At 39.9% G+C, this 18731-nt stretch overlaps 2 protein-coding genes across 2 annotated transcripts; one reads left to right on the forward strand and one right to left on the reverse strand.

Moving 5' to 3' along the window:
- Positions 1–429: 429 nt before the first annotated feature.
- Positions 430–11127, reverse strand: asah1b (N-acylsphingosine amidohydrolase (acid ceramidase) 1b). The gene is made up of 14 exons (XM_066659009.1): positions 11004–11127; positions 10583–10629; positions 9900–9990; positions 9486–9572; positions 8743–8821; positions 8306–8380; positions 8093–8138; positions 7746–7890; positions 6636–6690; positions 5564–5645; positions 5248–5379; positions 4414–4537; positions 2214–2270; positions 430–2117 (listed from the first exon to the last, which is right to left on the reverse strand). The coding sequence occupies exons 1-14, from the start codon at positions 11070–11072 to the stop codon at positions 2028–2030; spliced, it is 1179 nt and encodes a 392-aa protein (XP_066515106.1). The 5' UTR covers positions 11073–11127; the 3' UTR covers positions 430–2027.
- A 1100-nt stretch (positions 11128–12227) lies between these two features.
- LOC136687571 (butyrophilin subfamily 1 member A1-like) lies at positions 12228–18305 on the forward strand. Its single transcript, XM_066662062.1, has 10 exons — positions 12228–12325; positions 13325–13372; positions 13455–13796; positions 13891–14043; positions 14139–14264; positions 15162–15248; positions 15342–15401; positions 15701–15745; positions 17404–17484; positions 17574–18305. The coding sequence occupies exons 2-10, from the start codon at positions 13327–13329 to the stop codon at positions 18065–18067; spliced, it is 1434 nt and encodes a 477-aa protein (XP_066518159.1). The 5' UTR covers positions 12228–12325; positions 13325–13326; the 3' UTR covers positions 18068–18305.
- The last annotated feature ends 426 nt before the right edge of the window (positions 18306–18731 follow it).

The following is an 18731-nucleotide window of genomic DNA, read 5'->3' on the forward strand; positions in this document are numbered from 1 at the left end:
GCTTCATCCTGATCAGGGTTACACTGGGTTCAGACCCCACCTGGAATCCCTGGATGCAGACATGAAGAAACCAAACCCTGGACTCTGGAGCTGTGGCAAAGACCAGGGCTGACCAGAATCCTGTGCCCATTCAGCCTGCCATCTTGTGGCTACTGAGGCTGCCTCTGTTGTCTCTCTTAAGGCTCTTCTCCTGTGTGTCTCTGCAGTGTCTAAGAGGCTGTGGGCTTTCCAGAGTGAGTAGTAGTAGTATTAAAGCATGGTGTATGATCAGTGCTGAAAGGAGTTATATACTTAATTTATATATTAGCAGTTTTTTTTGTCCACAAGGGGTCGTAGTTGCACATTAGTTTGCTACCTTCCCTCAGAATGTAATGAAAAAAAAAGATTAATGTTTATTTTATGATTTAAAGTTTTATTAACCAAAGTCGCCAAACACACACACACACAAACAAACACACAAATGCTTTTAACACAGAATTAAACAGATATTTCCATATATTCAGTGCACATTCCGAACATCATCATCATCATCATCTTTTCCGCTAATCAATTTCAGGGTTGCGGTACATTCAAAACATGTTTTAAACTGTTATATAAAAAAAAAGACTTTATAAAGTAAAATTTTTATTTCCCCACATTGTTTTCAAGTATACATTAAGTATACAGAGAAATGTGTCATCTTCACCACAGATCAAAACTTAATATTAGTAACTTCACAACTGGTAAAACTTAAATATTATATTTCATTTATAATAAATGTTGCATTTATTTAAACAAAGTATACTAAGACTTATATTACTCTGTTCAATTTATTTTCCAGTTTATAAATTCATTTCTGTTTTTTTTCCTCCTAAGTGAATTTCTTCTCAATATCTGTTGGCTGCGATATGTCTTTTTTGACATGATACCTCTCATGAAACTGGCTTGTATAACTCATTCACTCGCGTTTAGTAACTGCTCCTAAAGGGGGAGGTGTTCAGTGCTTCGAATCATACAGTAAGGCCCTCATTCAACAAAGTTGTATAAATACAAGTGTAGATTCTGACAGGGCCAAATGATCTACAAACTCTTCATTTATTGATTCCTAAACATTCTGTACAGCATGGAAACAAGTTAAAATGAATCAGCTTCAGTGTGATACTCTGTCCATCAGTGCCTAATTAACATTTTATTTACATAAAGCACAACTTAATTTCTGCAGATGATTCAGTGAGTCAGATTCCACTGGTTGCGCTCATAGGCTGAGCTTTACATGGAGCAGTGTGTGCTGAGTACTGTCGCGCACTTACTGTCCAAACTATAGTGTTAGAATGACGCTGAGTATAAAAAATAATCAGAGCATGTTGATTGGTTGCAAACCATAGAAGAATGTGTTAAATAACAGCTATAAACAGTGTGTTACTGCAGTGGATTAGAGGCTGTTGCCACACCCACTGTGTTGTTGGGGCAGAGTCAGTCATATAAAAGCAAAGTGTAATATGTCTTTAAACTGAACATGAAGGAGGTGCAGTGTGTGTTTATATCAGTTCACATGGAAAAATACCTCCACCCACTTTGGACTGGAGAGCCATGTGCACAGATCATCAGTGTCAGTGCTATTGTCTTCTTATTATTATTGTTGTTATGGCTGTTATTGATGTTGTTAGTTTTGACCATTTACTGCAAATCAATCATTGTTCACACTGTCAAACTGAACAAAAGGTGAAGATAAATGTGAATGGTTGGGAAATCTGTGAGTGGTCATTTTACAATCAGATCTGACAGTACACAGCTTTGTTGAATGAGGGCCTGAGTGTTTTAATTAGTTATATCCCTTGGTAGCTGTTTGCAGAATTGTTTGAACAACGTGCTTCATGAAACAGTTGTCTACTATTATTATTTTTCTTCTTTTTCCATTCCTGTCTGTGGACAGTGACTGTGTTTGAAATGAATGCTTGCTCAGTCGTTATATAATGACTGCTGAGTTACGAAGTCTCTGCAGATGATCTTAGATGAGTTGATATATTAAGATGGTATCCAGTGTCCAGTTACCAGGGCATACAGGGGTTTGGACAGTCGCGAATGAAGGACTCCAGCTTCCCCTTGGACACCTCCATCAGCGTAGTGTATGTGGTCAACTACGGATAGGAAGAGGAAAAGAATGACATAAAAGAAAATGAGCACCTTCCCTGAGAATCACCTTTCTTTAAACAATCAGAAATAGTTACACTTACTTTGTTCAGGACGGGTTTGGTGGAGAGAACATCGTATACTGTCTTGAGGGAGATGTTCTAAAAGAGAAACCCATACTATTGTTATTACATCTCACATACTCCTTGCTCAGAAGCTTACATTGTGCATGGTGACACTGCCCCCTAGTGCATGTTATGTGCACATACTCTGGCAGACACTTAGGTTGAATCCAATTTCACTCACCCCTACAACTACCCCTCTGTTTCCCCTTGGAATGAAACCCACAAATGTCAGTATTTTCTCCAATAAAAATGATGTTCACTAGTATTTTATCTTCGTCTAATGTAATTTCATTATTAGCCCTTTACTTTACCAGAAAACATCACTAGAAGTAGCTGAAGTTTCGGTAGTTAGCAACCAAACATTTAAGGGGGAATTGGAAGTTTCAAACAAAAATCTGCAGAACAAGAATCTGAATTCAGCTTCATGCCACAGAAGTGTGAGAAGAGGGTTATAATATATGATCGTGGAACTCTTCTGAAGATTAACTAATGTCTAGCTCTGATATCTCTGCAGACTGGCAGAGCTGCTACAGAGCACTGCTAGTCACCTGGGAATGAAGTGCTGCTTTTTAAAATTTGTGTTCTGATGATGTATCGGTATGTTCAAGGGAAGTATGTATTTTTAACACTACACCCTGTAACTCAGCTCCAAGGGATGAGAGAACACTCAAAAATAAGGGGAGAAAATTTGAAATGGGATTGGGCCCATTGTTCTTGGAAGTGAGAGGACAGACTGTGGCTCTCATTTGGTATCCGGTCCTCCCTGGCTTTTGTGGTCACTGTGTTTGTTCTGTTCTGACCTCTGACCCACTTCATAATGGACCTGTATAATTATCTGATTAGACGGCGTATAAGAGAAAAGCAAATATTTGCAGATCGTAGAGTCCACAGGACTGAGGTTAGGAGCAAGGGAGGCTTTACAGTTCATACCACACACTGCAACATGCATATACAGGTGGGAAAATAAGTGTTTGTTAGACTGCTGATTTTCCCACCTACAAAGAATGGATAGGTTTTAAAAAAAACACCTAACAGGTCTGTTAGAGCCAGAATTTTTGCTGGTTAGAAGGTGATCAAATATGTATTTCATGCATTAAAATGCAAATTAATTGTTTAAAAATCATACAGTATGATTTTCTGGATTTATTTTTCAATTCTGTCTCTCACAGTTACCTGAAGTGTACCTAGGGTAGAAAATTGCAGATTGCTCTCCATTCTTTGTAGGTGGGAAAACTTGCAAAATCTGCATCTCTGCACACACAGATCAGCCAAAACATTAAAACCCAACTACTTATTTCTCCACTGTCCATTCTCTCAGCTCCTCTGACCACACAGGAGCACTTTGTAATTCTACAATTACTGACTGTAGTCCATCTGTTGCTTTGTACACTTTTTTTACTGTATACAGCAAAGTGCTGGTATGATGCAGAATTGGTGGCACTTTTCCACTGCATAAAACCTACACAACTCTACTTGACTCAGCACTGCTCGTTTGCTTTTCCACTGGCCAAATCTGGTACCTGGTACCTGGAACTGGGTAGGTTTTCAGTCCCAGCTTACTCCGGGTTCCAATTGTGTGGAGTAGGTAATAAATAGTGTAGTGTTAACCCTGCAGAGAGCTGACTGGCCAGAGCCATGTCAATCAATACGAAATGCATAGCCCATTCAAATCCAGCACAAACTCGCTGCTTGTAACATCTCTTAAATTACAGCAGCTTTCACATTTATTTTATCAGACTCACCATGGCAGCACGTAACTTTACCTCAAGGTGTTTTGAAGAAGTTTATATGCTCCTTTGGTTAGTGGCCAGCAAAAATTTCTATGAGAACTGAGCGTGGAGCCGTGTTAGGTCCAAAAAACAAAAACAACACGTGAGTTGTTGAGTAAACAGCCTAACTTTTCCAAAAAAAAAAGTGCTGTTTTGTGGTTTTTGAAAAGCCAGCAATTCTTGTTAGAGACAAGGCTTTGCAACGTATGCCGGGTCAAATTCGTGGGGGAGCTCTGCCAGAGGAAAGCAGCAAGCTTTAAGCATGCCGAGCCATGTAGAGTCAAGTCAATTAAAGCGGGACCCATGCATTGGAAAAGTGACATTAGTGTGTTTAAAGGCCCCTGTCTCAGCTCTGACACTGTAAAGGACAGTCACAGAGTTGTGGAGGAAGAGAGATTAGAAAAACTCACAGACTGTGTGATCTGGTTCATACACTTCATAGCAGGAGTTCTACGGTCGTCCAGGAACAGAGGCTCCTTCCAGTGATCGTAGTTTGTCTCCAAAACGTACCAGCGGCCCTGCTTTAGGTCCAGCCTGCAAACACACACGACTTTAGATACAGACCTCCATGTGTTTATATACTCACACTAAAGACCTGATTCTCTCTGTGTGTGTATGCATGTGCATATTTTTATATATTTGTGAAGACCACATGTTCTACAGTAATCCTTATGTATAACAAAACATCTATACTCACTCTAAAGGCCTGGGGTTCTGTGTTTGTGTGTGTGTGTGTGTGTGTGTGTGTATACTCACTATAAAGGCCCAAAGCTGTGTGTGTGTGTGTTTATGTATGTGTGTGTGTGTGTGTTTGTACTCACTCTAAAGGCCTGATGACGTGTGTGTGTTTATATGTAGTCACACTAAAGACCAGATACTGTGTGTATATGCATGTGCATATTTTTATATATTTGTGAGAACCAGATGTCCTACAGTAGTCCTATAACAAAACATCTATAGTCACTCTAAAGGCCTGACACTGTGTGTGTGTGTGTGTGTGTGTGAGTGTGAGTGTACTCACTGTAAAGGCCTGATACTGTGTGTGTTTATATATTCACTGTAAAGGCCTGACACTGCGTGTGTGTTTGTGTGTGTATACTCACTGTAAAGGCCTGATGCTCTATGTGTGCGCCTTGTAAAGACCTGATGATGTGTGTGCATGTCCACTCACTTTAAAAGCCTTATTCTCAGTGTGTGTGTGTGTGTGTGTGTGTGTGTGTGTGTGTGTGTGTGTGCGTACTCACTCTAAAGGCTTGATACTGTGTGTTCTGGATCTGGTGATGATGCATCCTTCTCCGGTTTTGTTTCCTCCAAGGATGAAATATGCAGGAGCTAACAGCTTAGTGTCTGACAGGAGCTTCTGGGCTTCTGTATAACTACACACACACACACACACACACAAAGAGCCGGTCTTCATCACCATCATCTCTATCACATCCATAATCATCACCGTCCAGCAGCTTCTTCTCTATAACTACACATGGAGCAGGTCTTCCTTGAGTGAGTTAACCCTACACCTGTGCTGCATGGTAAGCTGAGGGTAATTCTCTTCATGTTCACCTGGTGGCATTCTCCAGGACAGAGCGAGTGAGGAAGCTCATCCACATACCATCTCTCTTCCCCAAAATCCACTCCAGAATACCTGCACAAGACAAGTCAAATAGTAACTCTCAGTATATTAAACATTAAAATGAGTCCCATAACGTGGGCCACATGATGGCGCTGCAGGGAGTGTCTTTGTCACACAGCTCCAGGGTTCAATCCCCACCTTGGGTCACTGTGTGTGTGGAGTGTTGAGTGTCTGTGTCCTGTAGAGACCTTAACTCAAAACTGAGTGTTCATCAAGTCAGTTTCTTTTCCAGACTCTTTTGTCTGACCGGTTTGTGCTTTTCCCCAGATCCAGCAGCTGAAACTATCCCTCAGTGCTGGAGCTCTGGGCTTTAACTAGTTGTAGTCTCTGTAACAAGTTTAGATTGTTTGGAAGATGGTTTCACTGTAACAAACTGGAAAGTCCGTTTACACACAGCACAGAGGAATTAAAAACCTCTTATAACTAATCGCTGACATTAAACTGTTCTTTTATTTAGTTTACTCTTATTCTTTATATAAGAATAAAAATAGCTCCACCTCTTCCACACATCACGCAGTCTGATATCCATAATAATAAATTCAAGACTCATTATAAAATCAACACTACATCAGGCAACGTTTTGCCGATTATGAAAGTAACGAGGCATTAACATGTGCAGAACTGTTTTTACAGAGATCATTTGAACTGGAGTGTCCAAACATTTGCACATAACGATACTTATCACTGCTGTCACACAAAAACTATGTATTCATTCGTTCATTCACTCTCTGTAAGTGCTTCACCAGCTTAAGGGTTGAGGTGGATCTGGAGCCTACTCACTCACCCAGTCACTGACACATTTAGTCACACTCATGAGGAGTAAACCCAGGACCCCGAGGAGCTGGACCTGTGCTGCAGTGACACTCCCTATAGCGCCACCATTGGGTGAACTTCCATAGTTTGAACACATTTGCCTTCAGCTGTAAAAGATCAACTGTGGACATATGTTTGTTTTAACAGAGTGAGAAAAGAGTGTGAAAGAGTAAGGAAGTGTGCACTCACCAATGTAACCTCCATCCAGACTGAATCGCTCATTCATGGTTAGAGTAAATGCATGCTTTACAGAGAGAGAGAGAGAGAGAGAGAGAGAGAGAGGTCAAGTTTCAAGTTTGTAACAATCTTATGGCGACATGCTATGATTACAGAACAGGAGATCTCTGGGTTAGATTCCTCTTTTATAAAGCAAATGCAGAAGTGAAAGTCACAAGCAAAACTTTTCTAAACTCTCTGTGAGGTCTTCCAAAAGAAATAATTTTAAGAGGCCACAATTATGTAAAATATATCTGGTATTTTCTTGTGACAATGAAGAAAATGGTCTTTATTGTAAAAGCTTTTCTCTTTATATCTGTCCATAGCCACACTGTCCGTATCTGTCCTTAACCATGGAGCATGGTGGAAGCTGCTGGGACAGGTAATGGTCTTTGTTACCTACAGTTAAATTATTGTAATCAATTTCTTGGAAGTTCATTCTTAAGAACGCTTGAGATTTTTAGCATTTTACAGGGGGGACACATTTCCACTGCATTTTACTCGGTACTGATTTTACTCGACTCTACTCTTTGATTGTTGCCTGGTTCGTCTTCCACTGCCAAATCTCTCCACTGAAAAGCATCCGTGTTGTCTCAAAATACCATTTCTGACGGGAACAGTGGGTTTTGGGAACCACAACAACGGCAGTGGTAACATTAGGAATTGTTAACTCATCATGTATTCGCATGTTGTTGCTTGGGACTGAACACAAATCCATTTTCAACCTCTTCAAAAGGCTATGCTATAATTTCACGAGCTGCTGTTGAGAGTCAGATTAAAACCAACGTAATCTCTGCTGAAGCTGGAAATTTTACAGATGGCAAGTTTGTGCTGGCCATCTGCACTACGTGGAGTAGAGTGACAACTCTCTCCAAACAATCAGCACTCTGCAAGGGTTACATGTCATGGCTTAGTCACTACTCAGCTCGCTTGGAACCAAGAGAGAGCAGGGACTAAAAAGAACTCAGTTCCAGAGACCAGGACCAAATTTACCTAATAAAAATGAAAAAGCAGAAAAGATAATTAGAGTCGAGTTGAGTAGGAACCATGCAGTGGAAAAGTTTCATTTTACTATAAACGTACAGGCCTGATGCCAGTCAGCATGCCCACATATCCGGCGAAGTTGGTGGACTGGAAGACGGTGCGGTTGTTGCGTGTAAAGTCCACATTGACCAAGAGAGGCTTCAATTTCTCTGTGATGACCCATGACCGGTTCTTCAGATCCCAGCTACGTCCAAACACAGAAAGGGTAAAGTTATAACGCGGAAAGTAGAAAAAAGACACAGTAAAACTTGGTTTAGAAAACAATGCTGACCACAGACACAACACTGGTGCATTGACAAAAAGGAGCTGATGTGTTTAGTAAACTGTTAATCTGATTATAGGACACAATGTGGTTCAGTCAGACAGTGGACAAAACTCAAAATTACCCCAGGAAAAGACCAAAGTCCATGTTCCTGGCGTGGATCAGATTACCTGCAACAGAAAGCCAATATATTAGAAATTTAATTTAAAAACCCAACCACCTTCATTCACACTTACATTCCCATTGATGGCATCAGGTTGCCAGGTCTTACATCTCACAGTGTTAGGAGTCCTCCCCTTTTATGAAATGTGGTGTATTTATCTGAACGTTCACTCACCATTAGGGTCTTCTGCGATAAGGGATGTGCACACTGTGAAAATCTCATAGAAAATGTTGAAAAGCACGACCTCCCCTATTCAGGTGGAGAAGAAAAAACAGGCCTTAATTTATCAAAGCAATAAGGTAAGGTTTCATTTCTCTTTTTTTGCTCTTAAGCTCCCCTTCAGTGGTAGAATTCAATTAACTTTTACAGCACTGTCTTGAAATCAAGAGGGAAGGTAGTTTCTAAGTGTGTAAGGGTTTCTTACACTCCACTTAAAGTACAGTTTCTGTAGTGCTGAGCACGGAGTAGCAATGACAGAGACTCTACTTTCCCTATTACAGCTCAATGGAGCATCAAAATGATTTTGAAGCTGTAATTTAAAGGTAAACTACCACATAGTGTTTCTTTAAATATTAAGTTTATTAATGACTATATGAAGTTTAAGCTCCTACCTAAAGGAACCCCAGATGCTGTGGCGATTCCCTTCATTTCCTCATTGAAAGGATAAGGGAGCGTATCAACCATCAGGGGCTGGGGATAAACACACAATTAGTACAAAATGAGTTATGACATAGAGAGGTACAAAACTCCCTCCTAACCACAATACATGGTTAAACAGGCAATGCAGATGTCCAGACAAATCTCAGGCCTGAAGATGGATGCTACTAATGCTGTCACCTACACTTAATCCAGGTTAAAAGCTACTTGTATCGTCGCTATATATAATTTAATTCATATTAACTACAAAGCTAATAAAGCAGAGTCCTATGTGTATTTGTAGTTTAGTTGTAGTGTATTTGTAGTTTGTTTTTCGAGCCTTGAATGCTTCCAAGACTAGTGCTGAGTCTGAAACTGTTCCCTATTCATTATATACAGTAGTACCCTGTTTTGTGGTTCCACCATTTTATACTGGCTTCCAAAATCATCCTGTTTCCAAAATGGCTCCCTATTCACTACTCCCCACAGTGCTCACTATATAGTGCACTATTATAGTGAATTGAATTCAGGAGGGTAGTGAATGATTTCAGTCATGACCCCATGTTGTTTTCACGAAACTATGCAGTGGATTGTGGGTTGTTTGATGTTTCAAACACTACTACAGAATGGTAGTGCACTAAATAATGAATATGGCACTGTTTCGGACACAGCAAATGTGCACAGAATTGGAAATACAGAATGTATTTCTTTCACTAACCAGATCCCTGTCCACAAAATCGACAAGGCGCCCGCTGGGAACAAAGGCATCTGCGAGGTCCTTGATGGCCTGGATCATGCTCAGCAGCTATGCAGGAAAGAGAAGACAAGCTTAAGGACTCTGGAAAGGTTCAGATTTCTTTCAGGATTTGATGGTACACAGCCATTGGGATCAGGTATAGATGTTGGAGTTTCAGTTACACTAGTCAAATCCATCTCAAAGCTACTATTATAATACTGCTATAATACTATTCTAGTCTATGCTTGACATTGGGCATGGTGGGAATAGTCTCATGTGCAGCTGCTCTAAAGCACCCAAGCAAACAACCAAAGCTCACTGCAGTTTAACTGAACCTGTTCACCCCCAGTTGAATCTTTTCTCTCAAATGCGTACAGTGATCCAGGACCAACTCACTTCATTCTTTTTGCTCGTCATTATATCCCTCCATCTCTCGCTCGGGTGCAGGTCCAGGTTTACAGTGTACCAGGGGATCGCACCTTTAAACCTGCAGGAAAACAACAGTTTTATTGTCATCACATGTGACAGAAGCTGAGTCACAGTCAGCCGACTGACCACAGAGGAACTTCAGGAGAGGACTACAATTACAGACTGTAGTCTGTCTGTTGTTCAGCATATTTTGTTAGCCCCCTTTCACCCTGTTCTTCTATGGTCAGGAACCCCACAGAGCAGGGTGCTGCCTTCTATCCCCTGATTAAGGACAAGAGGATGACCAATACAAACCCTAACTTTACACCAACAAGGTAGGCATGTCTTACAGAGTGGACAGTTAGTGGACACGGTGTTCAAAAACTCCAGCAGCACTACTGTGTCTGATCCACTCGTACCAGCGTGAAACACTCTAACACAACACCACTATGTCAGTGTCACTGCAGCAACAGTAATGATCCATTCCCCAAATCATACTTGCTCCGTCAGGGTTCTGACCATTGGAGAACAGGGTCTAACAAAGTATGTAGAGCCATGTGTGGACTACGAAGTGTAGTTGTTCAATGCTTAAACTTTTAGCACAATATGCAGCAGTAATATAACTATTTTGTGATGATAAATCAATAAATCAATCAATAAGAAATACATACGTTGGTCCACTGGGTGGATACATGCCTGTCCGACAGTCCTCGGTGTACTGGGGCAAATTAAGAAAGAGTCAGTGTTACACAGTGCTCAGTTACAGTCCTTTACAGAAACACCATACAATGACTGACCTCAGCTGTGGTCACTTTTGAATAACTGACCAATGGAAATGCTCCAAAATAGCTTGAAATCAAAAGCCAGTGTGATTAATTAACATAAAGTCTGAGTTTAGCTTTAGAGAAACGATGTTATACCTGGTTTCTACACGCCATAACCTGTTATAACCGCTTTGTGACTTACCTGTTACAGGGGTGTTAAGACACTTGCCCTTTAAATATCTCAGTCCTTACCTACGCATCACTGGATTCCCCCCACACACAATCAGTCTAAGAGTAAGAGCCCCAGCAAAAGCACGTCCAGACTCACCGGGGGGACATACTGCGCCGCCCCGAGGCAGAAGGCGCACAGAAAGACACAGAGAGCCGCTCCGACCATCGCCGCGACCAGACCTTACTCAGCCGAACTGTCTCACACAAACAAGGAAGTCTATTACATTTCACACCCGTTTTCCGAAAAGCCCCGCCTCTTCTGCGTCAGGATTGGTCAAGGTGAATACATGAGCCAATCACCGCGCAGGAGCTGCGGTTTTCTATGGAAACGGGTGGGAAATAAATACAGTAGGGATTCTCGTGACAGTGGATCAAACCATTTCACCACTGAGGGAGAACTGCAACAGGGAATGAATAAATCTACAATATGAAATACAGATTTAAATAGGCATACATACATAGATAGAGAGAAGATGCACATATTGAGAGTAGATTGATATTCGTGCATGAATATATATTTATAAATAGACGGTCTTATGGATAGGGTATCCTATTAGTAAACATTCAGATACGCAGATAGACATATTGATAGATATACAGGTTAAACACATCTGAAGTAGTCCTTTAATTACGGACTGTAGTCCGCCGGTCAGCCACGTTCAACTTGTTCTTCTATGGCCAGCACCCCCACAGAGCAGGTATAATTTGGGTGCTGTCCTGTGTACACTGATGAAGGACTAGAGGACTCTCCAAACACAAACTGCAGCAACAGATAGAGTTGTAGACAAGTTTGAAACGGTTTTATACCTTTGACACGCATTTGGCGCCATCCCGTGGTCAGCTTTTAGAATTGCAGCTGGATTCAATAATAATGATAATAAAAAAGTTAATAATATTTAATATGCAGTGTACAAATATTTGTGTATTATTATTATTTAGTTAAAATACACAACAGCCTGGGCAGACTGCTAATGAGAAGACCAAGGGAAAAGATCAAAAACGACTAAAAAACACCCAATCTCTATTCACCTCTATTAAGAATATTTCAGAGCTCCCTTTTTATAAAGAGCCTTTAGAATAATGCATTTAACTGGTAAACATATTTAACCATGTTCAGAACAGCTGTTGTGAGTGTGTTTGGTATAGAAGAAGTGCAGGCTATAAATCCATTTATCACTCTCTAGCTCTGTGATCAGACAAAACACTCCCTCTACACACACCACATCAAGAGAGTACAAAGTCAAGCAGACGGTCACACCACTGTCAGGTAGGATCAATAATTTCAGACAAAATAATTTGAGACCAAGCAAACACAGACACAGCCTACACGTCTCTTTCCTGACATCCAGCAGTAACAGAAAACCAATGCGGGGAATATAACTGCAAACCTGTGACAGACCTGGGGTCAGCTCAGGATCGGTAAATTAATATCACCCTTTCACTGTTTATTAACAATGGATTATTTTTATGGCTCTATGAATAAATATAAAACACACCGGTGGGACAAGTTGATTTTATATCCCCATTTAATTTCCAGAACTTATATTTTATTTTACACAGTTCTGTAATAAAAGCATACAAATATTCCCCACTGCTTCTTCTGGAGAAGAGAATGTAACTGGACTTTAAAACTACTGCTGTACCTTTAGTGACAATAATACACCTCAACCGTACCTTTATTTCTTAGTGTGTAAAATAAATACCACTATTATTATAGTTATGTTTTAGCTACTTTGAAGTAGAAGAACAGAAATTGTGGCTATGTAAGAGTTCCAAAGTTCACCTTCATGAGCTGTAGCTTACAAACTGCTAATAGCTGTTGGCTTAAGAGTTTTATGTTTTAGTCAATGGTAAAAAGTACAGTATAGACATTAAAGTGTATTTAATGACATTTTAAAGGTGCTGTATATTGATATTATATGCTATGCATCACTTTACAAAACCATTAGACTCATCTACAACTGAATACATTGCATTTTTATGACCTGAGAGGATCACAGGTCATGCTGTAGTTCTACAATAACAGACTGTAGTCTGCGGCTCTGCATACTTTGAGGTGAAAGCCCCCTTTCACCCTGTTCTTCAATGGTGTGGACCCCCATAGAGCACGTATGATTTTCATGGTGAATCATTCTCAATGCTGCAGTGACACTGATGTGGGAGTGGTGTGTTAGTGTGTTTTGAGCTGGTACAAGTGGTTCAGAAACAGTGGTGATCCTGAACACTCACTGTCCACTCTGCTCGACATTTCTACCTCATTTGTCCACCCTTTAAATATCCAGTTGATGAACTGCACAATGTTCCTGTGTGGTCAGTGGGGCTGGGAGAATGGACAGTGAGTGTGGAAACAATGATACTGTAATAATGTGGCTGATTGGTGTGTGTGCTTTTGTTAATGAGTTCCTTTATGGTTCACAGTAATGATCCTGATATTCCTCGCAACTGTTCTCTCCTGCTCTGCGGAAGGTAAGCACTTAACACCATCATATCCTTAGCCTTTGCATCCATCCATCATTTTTATATTCTCTTTCTCTCTCTCTTTCTGTAGAGTTCTCTATATTGGTTCCTGAGGGCTCAGTCTCAGAAAATCTGGGGTCTTCAGCTGTCCTGTCTTGTGCACTTTCTCCTTCTTTAAAGCTGGAAACAATTGAAGTTCGATGGTACAAGAACCAAAATGACAACCCAGTTCTGCTGTACAAAGACCTCAAAGTCCAGGACAACTCTGGAGACCCTCAGTACAGAGGACGCGTGTCTCTGATTGGAGAACTGGAGAAAGGGAACATCTCTCTGAAGCTGGAGAACCTCAAACTCACAGACAGTGGAGAATATGTGTGCTTTGTTAAGAGTAATACTTGGTATGACAAGGCGAATGTTAATCTTACAGTGAAAGGTATGACTGTGAGTTATATCCGTGGTCTACGCTTTTTCATATCATAAGGTTATCCTATGTTTTCCATTAATAACCAATGTTTACAATTCCACAGTCCTGGGCAGCTCTCCTATGTTTTCATTGGCTGAAGCTGGAGATCAAGTGAATGTTACCTGTGCCTCAGGAGGTTGGTCACCAAAGCCCATCCTCATCTGGAGAGACAAAGAAGGAAGAGAACTCAGAAGCAGATATGTTTATTACAGAACTGGTATTTAATTTTTTATTAGAGATGAAAACTCAACCTCTGTGTTTTTCTAACTAAAGAATTACAAACCCTGTACTTTCTGTCTCTTTGTTGACTAGACTCTGAAGGGTTGGTGAGTGTGAGCTCTTGGCTGCTTCTCTCTCCCTCTGTATCAGAGTGGATCTCTTGTTCTGTGGGTTTATCTGATCAGGAGATAAAGAACAGCAGGGTTCTACCAGTAAAAGGCAAATATCTCCAACTCTACAATCCAATCTTGATCTGTATTTTAAAAGAAATATGCTCCCCAGACAAAAAATTTGTCACCTTGTTTTTCTGAAATAACTCTCAGCAGGAAACTACACACCATGAGCATATGTGTAGAGTGGCATGCAAGAGGCCTTCACTTACTTATGCTCACTGATTCATCTGATTGTGGGGTGTAGAGTTAAACAAAAATTGGACTCTTCATGAGTGAAATCCTGTAATCTGGTCAGATGAATCTAATTTCTATCTGTATTTGAATGATGCTAGGTGTTCATTGTAGACCTCAGGACTACATTCAAAGTGTGGTTCACACGGGCGGAGGAGGCACTGTGATGTTCTGGGGGTATTTTAATTATGCAGAAATGGGTCCTTTTAGCTGAGTGACTGTAAATTTAAACCACAGTGCCTACACAGAGCTGCTGAAAATAGGTTTTGCCTTTTGCTTGTCATCTTATCAAGGAAAAGAACATTCCTATCCTTTTATTCCAATATGAAAATTCTTGGGGTTGCAGATATGACTGATTAGTATAATGAATATTCAGGAGCATTCACACATCTGGACTGGCTTGCAAAATCCCTAGCCCATAAATTGCTAAAGAAGGCATCCAGAAAATCTGGAGAAACTGTGCAATTTTTTGATGCACAAGTGGCTGAACGTTGAAGTCGTCTATATCCAGGAGCTTGTCATGCCAAATTGAATGAAAGCTCCTATTCTTACTTGCGGAAGCATTACACATTATTAAGTATGTTTCAGTCACAGGTGACTAATTTATTGTTCAAACAGTTTATGATCCTTGACTGCTTTATTTCCATGTTAACTCCTCTAGGGTCCAGAGGGGTTAATCCCAGTGTCTGAACCCATGTTTCTGTTCCTATAGGGGTCTGGAGGGAGGCATTCATCTCAACTCTGGCACTTTCACTGATTATCGTACTCTTCCTCACTGCTATTCTTTTAAAAAGCCAAGGTTAGGGATTACAGACGTTCTAGATTTTGACTCATACTAGCACTACCACTGCCTTTAACATTATTATTATCATTTCTTTCTTTTCCCTAAAAGGTTTAATCCCACACTGCACACCCGTGAAAGATGCAAAGGAAGTTCCTCAGAAACATAATGGTTTGTGATTAATTTTCCGGGTCGTAATTTATTATGGGACTTTTGAGGGAAGGGAGTGTCCATCTTTTAAAGTAGAGGTCCTCAAGAATCTGTCAGCACAGAGACTAAACGTGGATGAAGATGCTTATTTACTGTGGCTTAATGTGTGGTATAGAACTCATAGATATGATTGTAGAATTCATATTTCTACCCTATAAATAGCAGGGATAACCCATAACACACGCCCACTCTGATATTTACAATGGTAAATGCGGCCTGTTAACCTTTTCAATTATATTTAATCACATTTTTGGACACAGACACTTCTCAAGAGTCCACCACAGAAGAAACATGTTCCCTGACAGGTAATCATATTTCATTTGATGAGACATTTTTGGGTAAATGTAAAATAAATAAATTAAACTTAATGCTAATATGCATGTATTATTTTAATACCCAAATATTTAAGTTTATTATGGAAGCCATTCTTACAAATCTTTGACAGATTTTGTAGGCAAACAAGAACAGTCACTGGGAATGTTCCATCATCAACATTAATGTTTGCATATTTGTGGTCTCTTTACTAAGACGGAGTTTTAGGGCCACAGCGTAAAAAAAAAAAAAAAAAAAACAAGATTCCGAGATTAAAGTCAGAATTCCGAGAAAAAATTTGGAATAATTCTGAGAAAAAACTCGGAATAATTCTGAGAAAAAATCTCGGAATAATTCTGAGAAAAAAAGTCAGAATAATTCGCTGCGTATAATGGAGCAGACACAGTGTAAAAGTGTAGAACTCTGGCGTCCACGAGGCTCCATCGTGTTACGGTTCGGACTCGTACAAAAAACAAAAGCCTTTATGCATCTCAGTCAGGGGCTGCGTCATGACGTGTGAATGCGTTTAATAAATAATTCATGCATAAGGCTTTAGTTTTTTGTACGAGTCCGAGCCGTAACGCGATGGAGCCTCGTGGGCGCCGGAATTCTATTCGATCTGGATCCATCATTTTCGTGATCATTAATTGTATCATTTGAAACTACATGCCCTGGGTTCGTGCACTGATTCAGGGTTTAAACACTAATCACACTGTGGCCCTGATGTGGAAGAGAACTGAGTGTTTATTCCTGAAATCTATACCATAGCATGACTTAAGCAACACACTGCATTCCACAGTTACACTGTGTCTGCTCCATTATACGATTATACGCAGCGAATTATTATGAGATTTTTTCTCAGAATTATTCCGAGATTTTTTCTCAGAATTATTCCGACTTTTTTTCTCAGAATTATTCCGAGTTTTTTCTCGGAATTCTGACTTTAATCTCGGAATCTTGTTTTTTTTTTCAACGCTGTGGCCCTAAAACTCCGTCGTACTTTTCTGTTTTTTTTTTTTTTGGTCAAGCTGCAGATAATATCATATCAAATCAAATCAAATGTATTTGTATAGCGCTTTTAACAACTGATTTTGTCACAAAGCTGTTTCACAGAATTCCGGTAAGATAAATGACATGACATGTAAAACTGTAAAGAATGTAAATATGTAAATATCCCCAGGTGAGTAAGCCAAGGGTCGATAATAAAGAAAAAATAAGTATCCAATTTAAAAGAAATACTTTCAGCTACAGGTAACCATTATTATTTTCAAAAGATGTATCCCTTAGGATGTGCAGGGTAAAGCATTTTATGTTGGAAAGAACTTGATATATTGCAAATTGTCTCATGTCAGAACAAATCCTTCTCTTCTTCATAATTTTTATCGAAGTAAACAAAGAAATTTATTCCATGCCATTTTGGATACATTTATTAGTGCATTCATCTTGAAATGATCAAATAATATAAAGAGCAGCTCCAAAAGGTTTTGCTCCAGCAGTCAAATCAGTGACAGAGTGGCATTCTTTACTTTTTCATCTTTTACAGATAAATACAGAAGAGTACAACTGCAAACTTAAGATGAAGATCTGAATGTTCCTGCTTGAATATTTCAATAAGAACCATGCTAAAATGATCATATTCACATTTACACAGGTTTAAGGTCAGAGTCATCTGTGCCTGAAGTGTTGGCAAAAGAACAGTTAAAGACGTGGAAGAGGTTGAAAAAACATAAAGGTAAATGAAATCTCACTTGTCTTAGATATTAATTTATTTGCATGAACTACTGCATTTCTGGACAAACTATGCTGTCCTTTCTTTCTCAGAGAAACTCACTATAGATCCTGTTACAAGTACAAACAAACCTCTGAACATAACACAAGGTGGCACTGGTGTGTACTGTGGAAATCTGGACAACTCCAACCTTATAGACTCATTTCCTCACGTTCTGAGTAGAGAGGAGTTCTCCTCAGGCCTGAAATACTGGGAGGTAACAGTGAACTCTAAGGATAAAGATAAACTGTCATGGTGTGTGGGAGTGACCCAGAAGCCCCCCACGAAAGAGACCCTCACAGCTCTGTGTTATGAAGATCACTGTGGTATTTACAGCAGTTCTAAGCCTCACACTCAAATACCTGCTGAGGGTCATGTCACCAACCTAGGTCTGCTTCTGAACTTCAGTGAACACACTCTGTCCTTCTTTAATGTGGAGGAAGAGTCTCACCTTCACACGTTCACAATCAACAACATGGAGAACAATAATTACTATGCTCTAATCAGTCCAGGGATAAAAGATTCATTCCCTGTAAAATTTTTATGAACAGTAATGCAATGAGAACTAAAGACAGACTTTGAGAGCTCTAGTTTTGTGCTGAAGAGCAGTATAGTAGTGTTTTTATTTTGGTTGGGTATAACCTGTACATATTGATTTGATTATGTTTGCATGAGCCCTCCGAGGGGATTATTTTATGTGAGTTTATTTTTTTTATTTAAAATGGTTCTATTTGATTGTGTTTTTAATACATATACAATTACATAGACATAATAAAATGTACCTTTGACACAGCAATTGTGTGTTGAACAGTGAGTTTATTAGTGAGTTATTGTTCTGATAGCCTTTACTGCTAGTCATACATAGATAGCTATCTTGTTTTCATTGTACACTCTGATTTCAGTTCAGTGAGAATAGTACACATATGTTACTACTTGGTCATCTGTTTGCAAAATGCAGGCAAACTGTGGAATACAGAGTGAACTGTGTATTGGGACAGACTTCCTGGTGGAGAATCATGAGCTCTAGTTCTAAGCATTCATTCATTCATTCATTCATTCATTCATTCATTATCTGTAACATTATCAGGTTAACAGTTCAGGGTCGCGGTGGGTCCAGAGCCTACCTGGAATCATTGGGCGCAAGGCGGGAATACACCCTGGAGGGGGCGCCAGTCTTTCACAGAGCAACACACACACACACACACACACAT

The sequence above is a fragment of the Hoplias malabaricus genome, chromosome 2 (assembly GCF_029633855.1).
Source record: "Hoplias malabaricus isolate fHopMal1 chromosome 2, fHopMal1.hap1, whole genome shotgun sequence".
In the NCBI taxonomy this organism is placed as follows: domain Eukaryota; kingdom Metazoa; phylum Chordata; class Actinopteri; order Characiformes; family Erythrinidae; genus Hoplias; species Hoplias malabaricus.